Source organism: Procambarus clarkii, chromosome 67 (assembly GCF_040958095.1).
Source record: "Procambarus clarkii isolate CNS0578487 chromosome 67, FALCON_Pclarkii_2.0, whole genome shotgun sequence".
Classification (NCBI taxonomy): domain Eukaryota; kingdom Metazoa; phylum Arthropoda; class Malacostraca; order Decapoda; family Cambaridae; genus Procambarus; species Procambarus clarkii.
The window spans coordinates 30,312,371-30,332,516 of record NC_091216.1 but is presented as its reverse complement, the minus strand read 5'-3'; the positions used below and the strand labels follow the sequence as shown (position 1 = coordinate 30,332,516).

The following is a 20,146-nucleotide window of genomic DNA, read 5'->3' as shown; positions in this document are numbered from 1 at the left end:
TTTTGCTGGGTACGAACCTGGACAGGGAGGATTGACTGGGCATTGATTCTTAACTATTCGCCCGTTTACCCAGGAGAAATTGAAGGACTGTCGAAAACAGATTCTTGGGTAGAGTTCTCTAAAAAAAAAAAACTAGTAGGGGTTAGAATCAAGATGAACTATATGTACTGAAGGCTCTAAGCCTACTAAGCCGCTGGCTTCCTGTCTTACCGAGGTGATACGGGTTAGTGGCCCTCAAGTAGTCACTATAGTCATCCATTACTGTACACATCTTCGTAATAAAAATGATCCTATAACATGTACATCATTCACTACGCCACACTCACCACTATGTAGGGGTGAACTACTTAAATAACGAGTTAAACTTATACGAGCTATCAACAGTTAATATGTCAAGTCTATGATCTAGTTGAACCTGCGGTCAATGGCTCTTGTATCACGTGCGGGTGTCAGTCACTCACCACTCCAGCTAAAAAAAAAAATGTTACAAAAGAGTTACATTCTTGTACAAGAGTTGTTACATTCTTGTACAGCCACTAGTACGCGTAGCGTTTCGGGCAGGTCCCTGGAATACGATCCCCGCCGCGAAGAATCATTGTTACAACCAAGTACACATTTTACTGTTGAGTTAAACAGAGGCTACAGTTAAGGATTTGCGCCCAGTAAATCCTCCCCGGCCAGGATACGAACCCATGACAAAGCGCTCGCGGAACGCCAGGCGAGTGTCTTACCACTACACCACGGAGACTAAATGCGATTACATATATGGATCTCAATCCTCTGTATACACACTCATATTCCGTACACCCTCATCACGCCTCACCTGGTCACTCAAGTCTTACTTTACTTATTCCCTGTAATCATCCCTGTTATATTTTAACCAAATTTATTTAGGTTTTCGAAGCCAGGAATTGTTTCGATGGACAGTGGAAAAATACGAACAAGCCAAGAATGGTGTCCCTCGCTGCACAACCTACAATGTGTTACAAACACACAATCACATCTCCAAAATAGCATCATAGGCCTACTAAAAGATAATGTGTACTCACCATAGGCGGCTGCTGGCACGCCTAACTCTTCCTTCTCGCTCTACCAATCTTAACAAACTAAAACAAAAATATCTTACGAGAAATGTCTGTTCTCATTAATGACAAAAACATTTACAGATGATAAATAAAGCCGAAGGTTAATGCTGGGGACATTAATGAGAGGTCACGGCCCCCGGGACGGCTTCCGCCACCACTGGTCACGGCGGCCTGGGTCTCGCCTCACATTAACCTCAAACAATTAAACTACTAGTGCCATTATTAGCTTACCTGTTGTAGATGTTCGCTCCGCCACACTCCGGCAACGTCTTCGTAAACTATTAATCGGCTAGTAATTAAAGCACAGTCAATAAATACTACGAGAGCAGGACAGAGCACCTCCCCCTACGACGGCCAGGGAGGCACTGACCTTCCCGCCCTCGACCCGCCCCGTCGTTACCCTGTTACAAACAATACATTCCTAATTCACTCTTATATGTATATTCATACAAGAATTCGTATTTCCGTATAGTATTACAAATATATAAAGAATAAATTAGTGAGATTAACACTTATGAAACACATATATGTCAGAAAATTATGAAATGTGATTTGTGAAGGAATCAGCTGAGGTTGAGCAAATAAGCAATTTGGAAGTTTTGTGACTTGACTTCAGGGCGGGCCATTGCCATTGTTAATTTTAATTTATGTTTTCATTTCAGTTTACATTTGCTACAGAATTGCAGAGATAGTGAGAGTAGCTTGACCAAATAAACCAGAAATAACGTAAAATATTTTAATTCCGAAATGTAAAAATGAAAAAAAGATAAATAAATTGAGATAATTCTGTTATAACTAATTTACAGTAAATTTGTATAAACTAACCCAACAATAAACATACAAACATTTATGAATAAAGCATTTGAATTTGAATTATCAATTGGTATTTGTATAAAGAATTTGAAACACGTGATTTTGCCAGCAAATTTGAACAAACCTAACCTAACTTATCCTAACCTCTCCTTACATAACAAAGTCAGTAGTTCATGTTCTTAATATAATATTGTAACATTAATTAAAATAAACAAATTTGAAAATAACGAAAATCACTGTCTATTAGGCAAATCGGGCCTTGCATACTAGGACAAGTAGTGTTTTCTGGCTAGCTGTGTATATATATATATATATATATATATATATATATATATATATATATATATATATATATATATATTCTGAGAAAGCTGAATATATACATTGCTAAGTTACCGGAGAAGGAAGCCTGGAAATATAGCTCCCTCTTCACAACTGGGTGATGGAGGAAAACAGTTTAGGCTCACGACAGATCAGTGCTCTCTGTTGTCCCCGACCTTACCCACATTACCTCATAACCTGGTCTAATGTTAGCCTAGTGGAAACGATCCTATAGTAACAGGATTACTTTCATGCAGCTCATCCTGTGTAATTACTTCGTATGGGCATTAACCCACTTTTTGACTTACGGCGTGAATCCTTTTTCTGGAACTCCTGGAACCTTCCGGCCCACTCATTGTAGCGGCCCTGCTGCGCTAGTTTCTTTGCCTTGCGGCAGTTTCATGTGTAGCCTTGAGACTATTTTCCTCGTGCTGGGCCTTACGGCGTTTGTGGGAAATACGAGTATACCTGGGATATATGCAGCATTTGACCATTCCCCAGGATGCCACCTACAACAGTCGACTAACAATCAGGTTCTTAATCACTGCTAGGTGAACAGAGGCAATGAGTGTAAGGAGACTTGCCCACACGTCTCGCCCTGCCTGGGATGCCTCTGTCCTTCCACAAGCTCTCATATCTGTCTTCCAACAAGGCTCGTGACTCCTCTACACTCTTTCCATCGCCTTAATTAATATTATCTGATTACTCTGCATTTCAAAAATAATTGGCATGAAACTATACCTCAGGATCATCTGGCCACACCACCTCTTCTCGTCGACTTTAGCAGAATTTTTCTCTCCTGCATGTTTTTATAGGGTTTGGCAACCCTCCGCCTGCGTCTGTGTGGCGCCTACTTACCTCTCAACGGCTTGGTTGTCACCATCACAACTACACTAATCTCTCACCGCCTCAACATCATTCCTTCATTTTCTCTCACTTTAAATGTCTTTTCTCCCCTCCCCTCCCCTCCCCTACCCCAGTTGATTATATAGTCTGCGGTGGTCGCCCTTCACATTTCACTCCAACATTTTCTCCTCTCTTATAAAACCATTTTCTCAATGTGTGGCTTCTACTAATTTATCACCACTGATCTTCAGACAAACGCTCAGGTCCTTAGATGTGCTATATACTTGGACTTGGGATCTCTAGATCATTTCAAGCGTAGGTTAAACCTATAAATGAATGAGTTTGGGTGGATATAAATAGGCGTTGCCTCGTATGGTACAATAGGAACTCTTTGTTTTTTTATTGTTATGGTTTTATGTCGGGTATTCAGGTGATGATGACGACCGGCTCCTTCCTAAGAACCCCCGCCTCCAACACTCGGTGGCTGGCGAGTCTCCAACACTCGCCAGCTACCGATGGCTACAGTTGGGTCGGATGGATGTCCAACCCGTCCTGAGTTGGACATCAGACCATCAGGCGGGCCCAGGGTCGTAACATGGGCTAGACATGGTTTGTTCACAATAGGATATTTGTGAGAGATGCACTGGTGCTCCCATCTCTGAATATCTTACGATACGGTACGAGAGAGAGAGAGAGAGAGAGAGAGAGAGAGAGAGAGAGAGAGAGAGAGAGAGAGAGAGAGAGAGAGAGAGAGAGAGAGAGAGAGAGAGAGAGAGAGAGAGAGAGAGTGCTGGCAAGGGCGCTCAAGGCAGAATGAACACAAAGAGGTCTCCCCTTTTTGTCTGGTTTAGGCGAAATAGGTGGAAGTGACGGTGGTCTCGACATAATAAGTTTGATCATTAATCACTCGAGACTGCTTGTGGCAAGGTGTGGAGGTGCTGTGGGTCGTCTACCGGCCCCATGAATGACCCGAGAGGACACGGTAAGGGAAGAGTGCTCCGAGCTCAAGGCCAGGACGGAGTATAGTCTTGTTCCTTACAGCCGCTGCGGTTCCCGCGTGTCTTTATACTAATGATATACATGTCCTAGCGCTTGCTGTAACACTATGTATTTGAATTTCTTCACCATCTTGTTCTTTATCTTGTATTAGTTTTATGTATGCTTATTATATTATATATGGTATAATGGTCATGACATAGGGTCTTCTATTGACCATGACCAGAGTCTTTTACTACCAAAACGTCTCCCACTTTCTGCTCACCACTCGGGTATTCTACTATATATGATCCACATTTCTGCTCATGCCCCGAATCTTCTACTGTAGACGCAGTTGGGCACGCCTCTTCGGTAAGACCACTGGAGCAAGTATTACTGATGTGGAGAGCCAGCTTGTCTCTTCCAGCGTGTCAGGCACTCGACCAGGTTCCTGCAGCGTGTCAGGCACTCGACCAGGTTCCTGCAGCGTGTCAGGCACTCGACCAGGTCCCTGCAGCGTGTCAGGCACTCGACCAGGTTCCTGCAGCGTGTCAGGCACTCGACCAAGTTCCTGCAGCGTGTCAGGCACTCGACCAGGTCCCTGCAGCGTGTCAGGCACTCGACCAGGTCCCTGCAGCGTGTCAGGCACTCGACCAGGTTCCAGTAGCGTGTCAGGCACTCGACCAGGTCCCTGCCGCGTGTCAGGCACTCGACCAGGTTCCAGTAGCGTGTCAGGCAGTCGACCAGGTTCCTCCAACGTAAGCCAGACGTCTAGGTGGGTAGCTGAAGTGATAAAAACAAAGAGGATTGGTTGAGGTGGGAGGCTCTCTGCGTGATCAGCATGCGAATAATTCCCACTTTCCATCATTTGAGTAGATAATGCTTATTACGTCAGATCTGTTCTCTTACTCGATAATCACTCAGATTTTTCGCCTTACTCATATATATATATATATATATATATATATATATATATATATATTATATATATATATATATATATATATATATAACCGAAAACTCCTCACCCTGTGATCTAGCGAGTTAAGTACTGGTGAACTTACGGGTGAATTGATATGCTAAGGTGCATGGAGCCTTGGCTGCCAGGATTCGAATCCTTCAGGGGTTAGGAGTTTTCGGTTGCATATTGGCCTAGGGACCATTCAAGCTTGTTGAATATTTGAATACATGTAACGTACTGTGAGAGAGTAGGAATGGACGACGGCTATGGTGAGAGCTTGGAGGAGAGCAGCGGTCAGACGGAGCAGCGCGTGGTGGAGGGGGAAGCCAGGCTGGACGAGGTCCCGCACCACCAACACCAAGTTCACCTCTATGGACACAAGCAGAGCCAACACCCAGAACATCACTGCCACGTAACTGCTCTGTGTGAGGGGGGAGGGGACGGGGGTCACACACACAGGCCGTAAATCAAAACAGAGATGTAACCTAACTCTAATATCTGAAATATGTGGATTCTGTTATTATGTGTACATTTATATATTTTTTTACAATGGATTTGATAAAAAAGGTATTTTATAAAAACTATCATTAATAATTTGAAAGTTCAGAACATTGAAATTTGATTTGAAAGTGATAATTAATGAATATAACTTGCGTGTTGGTGGCGTCTCTCTTAAGTCCTCCGCTTACCTGTAGGATATATGGGGCAACTCTACACGTTGTTGTTATAGATTCAGCTACTCGGAACAAGTTCCAAGTAGCACGGGCTATGGTGAGCCCGTAGCTTACCTGGCACAGGAGCGGGGCAAGTAGCACGGGCTATGGTGAGCCCGTAGTGGACTTACCTGGCACAAGAGCGGTGCCCTCCAACTCTATACGAAGTCTCTCCTGATTTTATTATATCTGTTTTTGAAGGTTCTCATATAAACTTTCTTATTAAAACTTTAACATTCATGTTAGTCTTCATAACATGCATTGTTCATTTCTTCCCACCTTTCGAAGTGAGAATATTAATTCATTAGCTCCCTCGCCTCACATTAATCTGATCGCCAAAACTACACTTATTCTGAAATTCTAACCCCAATACTCTGTAAGTTCAATTTCATCCTCATTATCTGAATCACAACATTTCTTGGACATCCTAAGATTATTCTCATGGCTTCATTTTGTACCTTCTCCAACTTATTTAATTATCTTTACCAAAACAAGAATGCAGGTGCAGCACAATCAATAAGAGACCTCACAGAACATCTTGTGTCTTTACCATTCGAATGTGAAATATAAAATATGATTAATATTGTGTAATGTATGGATTTGTGAGCTCCTTGAGGGACCTTAAATAGAACAAGGTAGAAATATCTTAAGGTAATCTATCCTTTTGAGATGTGTTTTATTGTCTCGATAAACTTACTCGAACTTGAACCACACCGGAGACAGGCCACTGACCTTCACCACACCGACGATGAGCAAGGCGTTGAAGAAGACGAAGGCGACGGAGACCGCTAATACTGTCCAGTTCTCTGGGTGGCCTGTAGGAGATTGTTGTAGTTGTAGTGGTGGTGGTGGTGGTGGTGGTGGTGGTGGTGGTGGTGGTGGTGGTGGTGACTTGTTAAGATAGTGGTGATGACTAGGCGGTGGTGGTGCAACCCGTTCTCGCACTTTCGTATAGTCAATATTGACTTATTAAATACGTGCATATGTGACATACTAAACATACTAGTTTACCTTGAAAAGCTTCATAGAAAACACCGACCTTACCTAACCTTCTTAGTATGTTAGATAAGCATCTTAATGCTTCGTAATTACAATTATTATTTAACCTATTATAGGTATAGGTTAAGTAATAACAAGTAATATAATATAATAATATAGTAATATAATATAGGTTAAGTAATAAGTCAATATTGACTGTAAGAAAGTGCGAGAACGGGTTGGGTGGTGACTGTGTCCGGAAAAAATAAGCTAAATAACAAGCTTTAATATTCATAAGCCTAGTATAGCACATATATGTACTATATTAGACCTAAGATATTGTGTTTTAGGGCCTAGGCATGGCAGGAGAGGTTAGGTTAGGTCTTATATTTAAGTAATTATCAAAAGACAGCACCAAGCCGGGGAGACTTTGTAGCACCATCAAAGTTGCAGCATGTTGAAGAGGCGCTAAATATCACTAAGGATGCTAATGTTAAACTCACTTAAGGCGGGTGGTATCAACAGGTATCTGATTCACCGAGGATTTATCAAGGGACAAGTGACCGCGAGGAACGGTCGGGAAGCACACACCACACACACACACACACACACACACACACACCACACACACACACACACACACACACACACACACACGCTGGAAAGGCGGGATCCAAGAGTCAATGCTCGATCCTGCAAGCACAAATAGGTGAGTATAGGTGAGTACACACACACACACACGTCCTGGAAGTCTGGACATTCACCAAGGATATGCACCGCCTAAGAGGGACAAGTCTTACATTTAATTTGTCGTTAGAAAAGTGTCCGATTTATCCAGATTCAATAATACAGACGTCAACTTTGTGGTGGTCTATCACCACATATTGGTACTTCCACCAAATAGTTACTATAAGTACTTTCACGTTAAGAGGCCGGGCCGTCATGTCTGGCGACCTGGGGCGGTGATTACAATTTTGTGAGATGATAAATATGACTCGTGGCTCACCAAGGTCTTGCTCAGCTCGGCCGCTCACGCCTCCCTCAGCGGCGATGCTCTTGCTGGCCAAGATTATCCCGATCATCGACACCATCTGTCAAGGAAAACAAAACACTCCGATGACTAATTAACCTTTAGAATCAGAACCTTATGATCTTTCAAGATCATAATTGCTGAAAAAACTATGAAATTCAAAACTAAAAATACTAAAATATAATTTTTGTTTTTAAAACTAAATGGCACAAAACTAAAGTTAACGTTGAAACTTGAAGAGCTTCTTTTTGTAATTTTTTGATGGTAAAATTTTAGATAAAAGTATCTTGAGGAAACATATCTGGTGAAGGTGGAGGTAATGAGAGCAGGGCAAGAGGTTAATGTCACAAGCCGACAACAACAAGCTCAAAGGTCAAGAGCACACCCACACTCAGCACAGCCAAGGAGTCCACAGGCAGCAAGGACTTTAACACCAACGAGGCTCTCAAGACAACATGCGTCCACCACAGCCTGAGGCGCCGGGAGAGTCCTGGAAGACAATGGCAGCAAAACTCTCCCCTAAGAGTAACATTGCTAACCAGGCAGCATAAGAGTACGACTTAGAGGGACACGACGGACCCTGGTTGATACCTGGTTGATCCGTCCTACCCGTCCCTACCCTACACGACGGACCCTGGTTGATACCTGGTTGATCCGTCCTACCCGTCCCTACCCTACCCGTAGGACCCTGGTTGATACCTGGTTGATCCGTCCTACCCGTCCCTACCCTACACGACGGACCCTGGTTGATACCTGGTTGATCCGTCCTACCCGTCCCTACCCTACACGACGGACCCGTCCTACATCTCTGGACCATCACCAACTAGAGGACCCACTAGGGCTCAGCTCGCATGGGACAGCACAAGAAGTTGGCGAGGTTGAGTCCAGACGCTTGGGGCTAGCTTCATCCATTTTTGAACAGTAACTGCTGTTGGGTACGAGTCTAATACGGGTGGGTCGTGATTGGTATCAATGAACAGATTGCCACGTGACACTCTGCCAAATGTACCCCCATGAAAAATCTCGCAATACAACTATGACGCGACTCTGAATTATTATGTTAAGCATTATTATTTTTTGCAATATTATAAATCTTTCTGTGACGATCCCGCCAAAATTAAACAAAAAATCATTCAGACGATGAGTCACAATAACGTGGCTGATGATATGATGAGCAAACCATTCATCATCATCGGAAGAAACGACTTCTTTTTTCTTCTAAACTAAGAACAAAATATAAGAAGTTTTTCTTCTGATGCGTTGTTTGGCCATTAAACAAATCTCATCATAATACTCACCCTATAATTTATTAAACACTAAATAAACTTTAATTTTGTTTTTCTCTTAGACTTTATGGGCAGAGTTAATGTGTGGCGATGATCCTGGATGACGTGTAAAGTGTTATATCAGTGATGATATATACTGTTATAATCATATACTGTTATGTATATGATATATACTGATCAGTTATATACTGATGCTGCCACCAGCGGGAGCAAGAGATCAACAGACTCGGCCACTGTAGTATAACCCATCTACTACATGATATATGCATCTACCAGGTAGACACAAGACGCACACCTACCAGGTAGACACAAGACGCACACCTACCAGGTAGACACAAGACGCACACCTACCAGGTAGACACGAGACGCACACCTACCAGGTAGAGGGCAGCGATGGTGAGGCAGCCAGTACGGAGCCCCAGCCAGCTACACCTGCTGACGAAGGCTGCCCTCCGCCACATGCTGCTCCTCTCGTCCCTCAGAGGCAACAACAATGCTCCTCAATCATGCCACATGAATTGTAATATCAGAAACTGTGACAAATGTGCATTTGTTACAATTTCTTCCATGGTTCTTGCTTGTCACTTTTGGTGGTAGTTGCCGAGGTGAGATGGTGGCAGAGCAGCGTGGGGAACTGTTAGGTAAGAAAATAATAATGGTTATACTTTGTGATATATGTGTGATCAGATGAACTACCTTGTTACCTAAAGTATCGTGAGTAGGTGATCTGTGTTTGGCTTCACACTCCAGGACGGAGGAGAGGCAGGGTTTAAGGCCTGATAATGTTCCAACTGTTTCTACCGCTTTCCTCACTCTTTACAAAACTTTTTATCATACTCATATTTAAGGTGACCAACTTCCTACACTACAACACTCACCATTATCAACTTTGATTAATCAATTACTTTCTATTAGTACTAAATGCACGACAAAATAACTGTTGACAATTAAATGAAGCAACGTATGTGTTTATGCTGCTGATCGCTCGCAGTTACGGTAATTAAAAAGATAATTGCTGGTGGTGTATCAATCACCTGGTTGGTAGTGATTGTACTGATCATAGGACTGAAGCCACACAGGTTATGTCAAGTAACTGGATGGGTTATCGTGTGTATTCACCTTGTTGTATTCATCTAGTTGTGCTTGCGGGGTTGAGCTCTGCTCTTTCGGCCCGCCTCTCAACTGTCAATCAATTAACTGTTACTAACTACTAATTGTTTTTTTTCCACACACATCCCCCAGGAAGCAGCCCGTAGCAGCTGTCTAACTCCCAGGTACCTATTTACTGCTAGGTAACGAGGGCATCAGGGTGAAAGAAACTCCAAACACGAACACGAACTCCTAACACATGAACACACGCACACACACACGAGTACACACACACACACACACACAGTGTGTGTACGTGTGTGGTGTGTGTGTGTGTGTGTGTATGTGTGTGTGTGTGTGTGTGGTGTGTGTGTGTGTGTGTGTGTGTGTGTGTGTGTGTGTGTGTTGCGCGCGCGCGCGCAACACACTTTTCACACAGCCTGTGCCAAAAAACTTGCATACAGTGTGTGCGACACATGTTGGACTTTCCCTGTGCAATAAACTTGATGTTAACTTACGTGTATATATTAGCAGGTGTGTGAGCGGGCCGGGAGCAGCCCGCAGTGCTGGGGCGACACCGTCAGTGTGAGTGTGTCTCCCAGCCTCCAGATGGCGTCCTCTCAATATGGCGAGTGTCTTACACTCTGAATATTGTCTCTCCCTGAGCCTAGGCTGGTGTAGAGTGCAGGAAGAGGAGGAGGAGGAGAGGAGAGGTGCAGGAAGAGCAGGGCCTCCGGCAGGAGTGAGCGGGCGCGGAGTGGAGGAGTGACTGGTGCAATATCTGACACATTCCACACCAGCTGTTGCTCATTGATCACCCATCACTTACTGGTTCACGCCGCTCACCCACTACTGTCACCCAGTCACCACCACACCACCCCGGTCACCACCATCACCACTATTACCACCACGGTCACCACCACCACCACCACGGTCACCACCAGCATCACCACCCAGGTGTTATGACGGAGCCTAACCAGTTCAGACAGGATACGCTGAGGTCATACCTTTAAGTGTCAAGGTATGACCTCTGTTACAATGTAATTCATTCCGCAGTATTTGAAATAGTATATACATGTGTATTCTAGTTTATTGTATTGTATTTTGTTGAATTATTATTATATTGCTTATTGTGTTGTGTGAGGTGTGTGTGTGTGTGTGTGTGTGTTGTGTGTGTGTGTGTGTGTGTGTGTGTGTGTGTGTGTGTGTGAGGTGTGTGTGAGTGTGTGTGTGTGTGTGTTGTGTGTGTGTGTGTGGTGTGTGTGTGTGTGGGTAACCACCTTGATTCAACGTCACTCAAGCCTGTTTTGCCACCACTGGGTTCTTCACCAAAATTATTGTGTAATGGAACAATCATAGATGAAATAACTTTGTGTTCAGTTCGTACTCTCAATCCCCGCAAACACAAGCAACTGATCTAACCAGTCGCGGCCCACGCATAGAAAACGTCAACATTACGGTGTTTTAAGTATTACTCTTCCGTCGCATTTTTATCAGATTGGTCGAGTGCGTTAAAAACGACGTAGTGTTAGGTAGGAGAACGACGTCACAGCAGCAGACACCACCAGCAGCCAGACACTGCACAGTTGCTCCGTCACACACCCCGCTCATCGTGTATGTTAGTTCCTAATGTGTAAACATTAGGAATACCTAACGTGGGATATATATATCCTTCTCATTATACCCTCCACGTGAGGGGCATTATACCCCTCCACGTGAGGGACATTATACCCTCCACGTGAGGGACATTATACCCCTTCACGTGAGGGACATTATACCCTCCACGTGAGGGGCATTATACCCTCCACGTGAGGGGCATTATACCCTCCACGTGAGGGGCATTATACCCTCCACGTGAGGGACATTATACCCTCCACGTGAGGGACATTATACCCTCCACGTGAGGGGCATTATACCCTCCACGTGAGAGGTATTATACCCTCCACGTGAGGGACATTATACCCTCCACGTGAGGGACATTATACCCTCCACGTGAGGGGCATTATACCCTCCACGTGAGGGACATTATACCCTCCACGTGAGGGACATTATACCCTCCACGTGAGGGACATTATACCCTCCACGTGAGGGACATTATACCCTCCACGTGAGGGGCATTATACCCTCCACGTGAGGGACATTATACCCTCCACGTGAGGGACATTATACCCTCCACGTGAGGGGCATTATACCCTCCACGTGAGGGACATTATACCCTCCACGTGAGGGACATTATACCCTCCACGTGAGGGACATTATACCCTCCACGTGAGGGACATTATACCCTCCACGTGAGGGACATTATACCCTCCACGTGAGGGACATTATACCCTCCACGTGAGGGACATTATACCCTCCACGTGAGGGGACGTGATACTCAACATCATGGCTGAAGATCTGTAATGTTTTTATAGTGAAGATGTAAGAGATTGGCAAAGGTACACCAGCCACGCTGTCGAAATGTATATAGATGTATATAAAGCTTGTGGGTGAGCCCTGGAGAGGTATTTGTAATGGCTCCCCCGAGAGCTGTTACACCAGTCCCGCCGTCAAGGACTGAAAAGATATTCCACTCTTCAAACATATCTCAGATACTTGAGAGGAGAGGCGAGGCAAGTGCTGGACGCCGCACTCGTCCTACAGCAAGTTTTGACGGGGCGATGGTTGATGTAGTTTCAAGTCTGTCTTAATTCCTATTGGGATCACACAGCTTGAAATGACGTCTTTTGATGGTTCCGTAAATGTAATTTTTATCCTTGTGGGAACTTTGAGACAATTCTTTGATCTTATATCGGTGTGATGTATATAGAAGACGCCGCCACACACTAGTTCTTCTCAATATTTGTCAGCGGTTCGTCAAGGTGGCATGTTACACCTTGACGAACCATCAAGGTGATTCGTCAATCACCTTGACGGATTTGTTTGTGTAAATCCCTGCCAGAGCACACTTGGGGTACGCCTCTCACTCTGACCATCTTACTTCAAGTTCAAGTTCAAGTATGTTTATTGAGACAAGAAAAAATACATCTCAAAGGGATAGAGTAGCTTAGGCTATTTCTACCCCCCCCCCCCCATCTTACTACTGCACCTTCCTCCTCCTGGTGTCATCTGCTCTTTTAACTATTAACATTTACCGTCCGCTACATCACGTCGGGACATTCCGTTACCTCTCGTCTCCTACATTATGCCATGACGAATATACTGTCTTTGATCACCTACAATCTCGGGAATATTTGTGTCCGATATTTCTACAATTGTAATTCTTTATCACGAGAGAAACAAAGTAATAGGAGTGAGGATAAGGAACCAGTGGTGACGGGTGACGGATGAGGGGTGACGGATGAGGGTGACATGTGTCAGCGATGTCTGGGCCTTCAGCAACACGTGTCAGCGATGTTTGGGTCTGTCATCTTTACAAAATGTAAACACCACAGACCCAAAACTTTTCAGTGCCCAAAACAACAGTGGAAACATTCAACAGAGAACTACACACTTTGTGCTGGAGTTATGGGATCAGCCAGGCTGTGATGGGTATCCGAGACTTTGGGCTAAGAACACAAACAGCCGCATAGACCCCAAAAAAACAGGAAAGGCTGACCACAGGCCACAAGAACTCTCGAAATTGTCAACAGGTAACTACCAAGAAACGATGACTTTGACGTGCAGCCAACACGAGCGTGACTGTGAGGCGCTCACAGTCACGCTCTAGAGCATTAGAGTGAGTGCGTGAGAGTCTACAGAGTGCAACGTTGGCTCTTTGAAGCTCACGGCTAAAAGTCAGGTTGTAATGGAAAAGGTGAATGTGTGTGTGGTATGATGTTCCTCTTCTGAGGTCATGGACCGTTCATATGTATGTGTGTAGCTTTTACACGCATTTGTTACCTATTTTTTACCATTTATGCACACACACACACACACACACACACACACACACACACACACACACGCACACGCACACGCACACGCACACGCACACGCACACGCACACGCACACACGCACACGCACACGCACACACGCACACGCACACACGCACACACATATATATATATATATATATATATATATATATATATATATATATATATATATATATATATATATATATATGATAAAATAATAGGGTTAGGGGGTACCACCTCTGGCCGGAAGACGAGGTCCCATTGCCTTGGAGAAAAGGGAGGGAAGAGGGGGGAGGGGAGGATGATATGAGAGGGGAAAGGGGGTAAGGGGATAAAAAGAGAGACCCGGGCACCGCAGGGTACGCCTTCTTGTACATAATAAAATAGTCGTTTCTTTCCTTGAAAATGATCCAGCCAGAACATTTTTAACCACTAAATTGTTGGGAATATTTCCACAGTAAAACAAGGGGCTATATATCAACACGTTCACGGTTCTTGCTTTCATCAGCATATTAAAAACTTAATTTGAATAATTTATGCACACTTCTTCTGCCTTATTCCGAGAGAAAGAGTATGCCGAGAGAGCCCAGAATAACCCGACCAACAATTCCACCAGTCTCGCTCACTCTAATAAAACTATTAACCTCTAGCTCCATGCAAACAGCTTTCTCACGTTTCCTCCCCATGCTACATAGTCTCCCCTAGCTCCATGCAAACAGCTTTCTCACGTTCCTCCCCATGCTACATAGTCTCCCTGGCTTGGTACCTTCTTTTGGTAACTAATTAACTTACCAACCTCCCTAAAACCCAGTTCTTTACAATCTCCCTACAAAGACAACCTATCCACCTATTACAAACATCCTCTATATACTCCTGAGACGCAGAAGATCAGTCTCAGAAGCTTCAATATGTTGTATAAGAACAGTGATAAGACTCATTTCACCTTTCTTTCTCTTACTGTCTGTCTCTCAATTAGCACTACACCCTCAGAGGTGCCCCGTGATATATCATGTTTGTATATAATAAGTTATGTTGTTAATGTTAGAGGCAATACAATAGCATAAGTGAAGCCTGGTTTGTCCACCTTGTCATACTGCTTGTATATACCACCTGTCATACTGCCTGTATATACCACCTGTCATACTGCCTGTATATACCACCTGTCATACTGCCTGTATATACCACCTGTCATACTGCCTGTATATACCGCCTGTCATACTGCCTGTATATACCACCTGTCATACTGCCTGTATATACCGCCTGTCATACTGCCTGTATATACCACCTGTCATACTGCCTGTATATACCACCTGTCATACTGCCTGTATATACCACCTGTCATACTGCCTGTATATACCACCTGTCATACTGCCTGTATATACCACCTGTCATACTGCCTGTATATTCCACCTGTCATACTGCCTGTATATACCACCTGTCATACTGCCTGTATATACCGCCTGTCATACTGCCTGTATATACCACCTGTCATACTGCCTGTATATACCACCTGTCATACTGCCTGTATATACCACCTGTCATACTGCCTGTATATACTGACATGTTCTGTAGTTAATAATGTTGCCTCACTCTATCTTTGACAATGATTAATAAACGAAAAACCTTTTTTAGACAGTTACTAAACATCCTGAATTCCCTTAAAAGTTTTTCATTTTCTATTTTCACTTATACATTGCTTAATGTACTTATTCCAACATTTATGATAATGAAATTTTGGGTTTTCACCCAAAACTAAGTTAACAGTTCTACCAGTCTAAATATGTCGACTTTGCAACAGTCCTAACCTTAAAAATCGACAAAAAATACATATCTACTTATGTAATTATTAAAAAATAGTGATACTTAATTTTTATACAAATGTATACAAATTTACACAAAGAAAAACTCTGCCTCTTAGATTATGTATCATATATACTTTCTCAATGGCTCTAAACATTGATCCATTGACCCAGCTCTAACTGCAAGGTGCTCATAATAGTCTTGGAACTATCGTAAATATATACTCACGAAATCAATATATATATATTTGTAATTATATTCTCTACAAATACGTACGAATATTTCTTTTCGAAGCCTTAAGGACATCCTGTAAATGCAGCACAATATCCTGAATAGTGTTCACTTTATACTGAAAGTTGTACCAAATATTATAAAGAATGATGGACTTTTCCCGGACAACCGTCGCTCTTGTCCAAGGTATTATCCCGGGATAACTGGCCCACAGTCGCCCGACCTCAGCTCTACTGTCAACCCGAGACCGATCAGTTTTATGCAGTTTGAGCAGTGAAACATTTCTTGGTCGACATTCTGACACTTTGAACTTAAAAGTCAATGGAGACTAAAAAATCGCTAAGTGGTTCTCTGAGCGTCTAACTTCCTTATATCCTACGGTATCCTGGTGGTACGGGGAAGGGGTGGGGGGGGGGGGGGTTGTGAATGGTGCCCAGTCACTTGGGCTGGATGGTAGTGCGACGGTCTCGCTTCATGCAGGTCGGCGTTCAATCCCTGACCATCCAAGTGGTTGGGGCACCATTTCTTTCCCATCGTCCCATCCCAAATCCTTATCCTGATCCCTTCCAAGTGCTATATAGTCGTAATGGCTTGGCACTTTTCCCTGATAGTTTCCTTCCTTACGGTAACCTGTAGCCCCTGCAGCCCCTGTAGCACCTGTAGCACCTGTAGCACCTGTAGCACCTGTAGCCTCTGTAGCCCTCCTGACTCTTCCTAGTGTGAGATATTTTATTTAACTATACTAGAAGCTAAATTAGTTATAAATAAACCACTCTAACTCGTGGTCCGAGTTGGTCATAATTCGTGCTAACTACTAAATTTTGCTCTAAGGATTAACATAAACAAAATATATATTACACGTAATTATTTAGCTTACTTTAAAAGAGCTTCTAGCTGTTCAATATATAAAATAAAATGTATATGGCTGAATGATGTGAGACATTGTGAGTTTACTCACAAGCTATTATGATTTAGGCTCAAAATCTTTATATAATGTATTGACTATATAATGTATTTATTATGTCTATATAATGCATAAGCACACTGTAAATGCCTCGCAGTTATTGATTGTGCATTCACAGCACAATACAATGACACATAGAGCAGAATACAATATCATATTGGACAAAAATCAAGAGATAAAATGATAGGGAGAGCAAACCCTAGAAGAAGCTCACGTGATTAGAATCGAAGAGAAGTGGACGGGGGGGCCCGGTACCATGGGAGGGGGGACCCGGTACCATGGGAGGGAGGACCAGGAACCATGGGGGGAGGGGGTTGATGGGGCGGGGGACCCGGCCAGGGGAGAGGGGGGGGTGATACGAGAGGATAGTGACGGTAGGAGGGGGAGATGTGTGATGGCTCCAAGGGAAGATACGCGTGGAAAAGGTGGAAGTACGGTAGAAGAGGAGGATGGTTACCGACGGAGAGAGGAACAGAAGATGGAGAAGACAGGGGAGGGGGGAGTGGGGGGGGCGTAGAGGGCGCCACAAGACGTTGGTCATGTAAGATGGTGCTGGAAGATGGCCCACGTGGGCGGGGCGAGGCTCCCACAGGTCCTCAGGGAACAACACTAAAGGCGGCTCTTCCTGCCACCATCACCCCCGATGTAACACACATAATTTCAGTTCTATATAATGAATGGACTTTCAAAGTTCGAAAGATGAAGTTCCTTTGTTTTCCGAGCAGTTCACCTCTCAAATTGTAGGGTAAATGTTATTTACTTGGTGTGTAAAAGGTAAGTGACTGTTAGACTGCTGAACACCTGCATGGTTCACCTCTTATTGTAATGATCTGTAAGTGTTGTCTGGAGGGAGGGTATTTTAGGGGAAAGCGCCAAGCCATTACGACTATATAGCACTTGGAAGGGGTCAGGATAAATCTTTGGGATGGGACGGGGAGAAGGAATGGTGCCCGTTCAATTGGACGGTCGGGGATTGAACGCCAACTTGTATTAAGCGAGACCGTCGCTCTACCGTCCAGCCCAAGTGGTTGGGCCCAATAATAAAAGTTTAATTTTGAATAGAAACAAACTTACAATGTGAGATAATATAAAGATAGAAGACAGTAACCAGAGAACTACAGACAAGCATCACTCTAACAAGCAAGTTACTAGAGAAACTGGTCCACAGGCGCCTCCTACCACACACACACCACACCACACACCACACCACACACCACACACTAATGTAATACCTTAATGTTAAAACCGTTCATGGTATTAGATTAGGCCGTAAAATGTTGGGTTAGGTTGCATTAGCTTAGCTTAAGCTGATTTAGGTACGACTCGATTAGGTTGGGTTTGTTTACGTTTGTTTAGATTGGGTAAAGTTAGGTTGGTTTTAAAATCCATTGGTGACCCACTTGTGTACAACGTGACTTATACCCGTTCATGTTCCTGGCGGCTGTCAGCACATTGTTGCTGAGACGCGATCATTTCCTAACACCGAAGGGACAGCCTTTGTTAACTATGATATTATGACATCCGCTTTAGTTTAAATAATAAAATTATACAATATAAACAATTATTAATGGACTGTACTTAATCTATTTCTATTACTTTAAAATTATGTCAGTAAGAGAATAACAATTATTAACTCTATTGACGGTGATATAACCAAATATTTTGTTTAAGAGTTTAACACAAATGTCCACTTGTCCACTCAAAGGTCATAAGATATGGAAACTTACATATACATCAGATGAAGGCCAAGGAAAAGCTCCACAAACGTCTCTGAAAGATTTAAAATATTTATGAGATAAAACATATCGGGGGCCTCCGCTCCCCCGGATGACTGAGGGAATGAAAAAAAGAGACAGAAAACATCGGATTTTTGTGTAATATTCCTCACGAAAAAGACGGTACACTTTGCTTGGTCTTGAGAGCAGGAGTCATGAAAGCAGCGAAAGGAAACAAAAGAAAAAAAAATTGCGCAAAAGGCTAACACAATATTCTGTGAAGTTTGGCGAATTCCTGAATTGAAAGCTTTCCACTGAATTGCATCAAGAGTTTTGGTAGAGGCAAGCTGAGGGAGGACACGCTGCTCCAGATACCAGACAACTATACCATAGTCAGTGGGAGCCGGTGGCTGAGCGGACAGAACACTGGACGCGTGATCCTGTGGTCCCATGTTCCACCCCGGGCGCCGGAGAGAAACGATGGGCAGAGTTTCTTTCACCCTGATGGCTCTATTCCTTAGCAGTAAATAGGTACCTGGGAGTTAGTCAGCTGTCACGGGCTGCTTCCTGGTGGTGCAGGCCTGGTCGAGGAGCGGGCCGCGGGGACACTAAAGCCCCGAAATCATCTCAAGATAACCTCAATATAAGATATTCTTGAATGATAGACTAATTATTAGTTGCCTATTGATAGTTGGCTGAATTTGTTCATGTAGTGCTGACTGTGCAACATATATATATATACTATTGAGGAAAATATGGTGTAGTTTTCCCCATGTCATTTTCATTCCCTTTATCAAGATTTTCGTTATTATTTTATGCGCTAAAACTATTCACTGCAATTGATGGTTTGGAGTTTGTGTAGCGTGCAGTGACGCAGCGTGAAGCCGGACAACCTTAATGAGCACTCTGGTAACCAATCCCGGAAAACCTAGAGTCAGAGAGATTTGCCGTTTGTGCAACATTTGTGAGAGTTCAGTGGAGGCCTCACGGCTCTCATCCACGGGGAGGGTGGTGGGGGGGGGGGGTATGTGCCGTAGGCGTCCCCAACAGCTGTGTGGGCGGGTAGTATACTGTAAGCGTCTATGGTAGTATACTGTAAGCGTCTATTGGTGCTGTGACACAGCTCTCCTGAAGGCGTCGTGACGTTCTTCAGTTCTACACTAAGCGTCGAGTTGGGGGCTGGCCCCAACCCGCCTCCTTTCCTGACAAGCTGCAGTAAATGTCTCACCTTTTCGCACGTTCCCGTGAACGAGACGTCAGCGATCCCTCAGAGGCCTGAGCGTCCCCTGGCGCAGTACGGTGAGGGAGCAAGTGTGGCACAGTACGGTGTCAGGTCACCACCGCCTACCACCCCTACACCCAGGCTGGACGTCTGCAGCAACAAGCGCTGACTGTTGTCCTTGAACTGTGCAGCGTCGGGAGGCAGGAGTGGCGCCACC

The 20,146-nt window shown here is 44.0% G+C and overlaps 1 protein-coding gene across 5 annotated transcripts in view; it reads right to left on the bottom strand.

The window, feature by feature from the left end:
* Positions 1-3,757: 3,757 nt before the first annotated feature.
* The window catches only part of LOC123767586 (uncharacterized), a 184,315-nt gene continuing 167,926 nt past the window's right edge, over positions 3,758-20,146 (bottom strand). For 3 of the 5 annotated variants that reach the window (XM_069310614.1, XM_069310612.1, XM_069310615.1), the window contains 4 exons: positions 9,386-9,642; positions 7,699-7,783; positions 6,447-6,529; positions 5,112-5,422 (listed from right to left, as the gene is read on the bottom strand). In XM_069310614.1, coding sequence (XP_069166715.1) covers positions 5,204-5,422; positions 6,447-6,529; positions 7,699-7,783; positions 9,386-9,469 — 471 coding nt within the window. In that variant the 5' untranslated portion in view covers positions 9,470-9,642 and the 3' untranslated portion in view covers positions 5,112-5,203. Of the gene's footprint in view, positions 4,824-5,111; positions 5,423-6,446; positions 6,530-7,698; positions 7,784-9,385; positions 9,643-10,615; positions 10,923-20,146 lie in introns of those variants that run through there. The other 2 variants (XM_069310616.1, XM_069310613.1) reach the window with 2 other exon arrangements.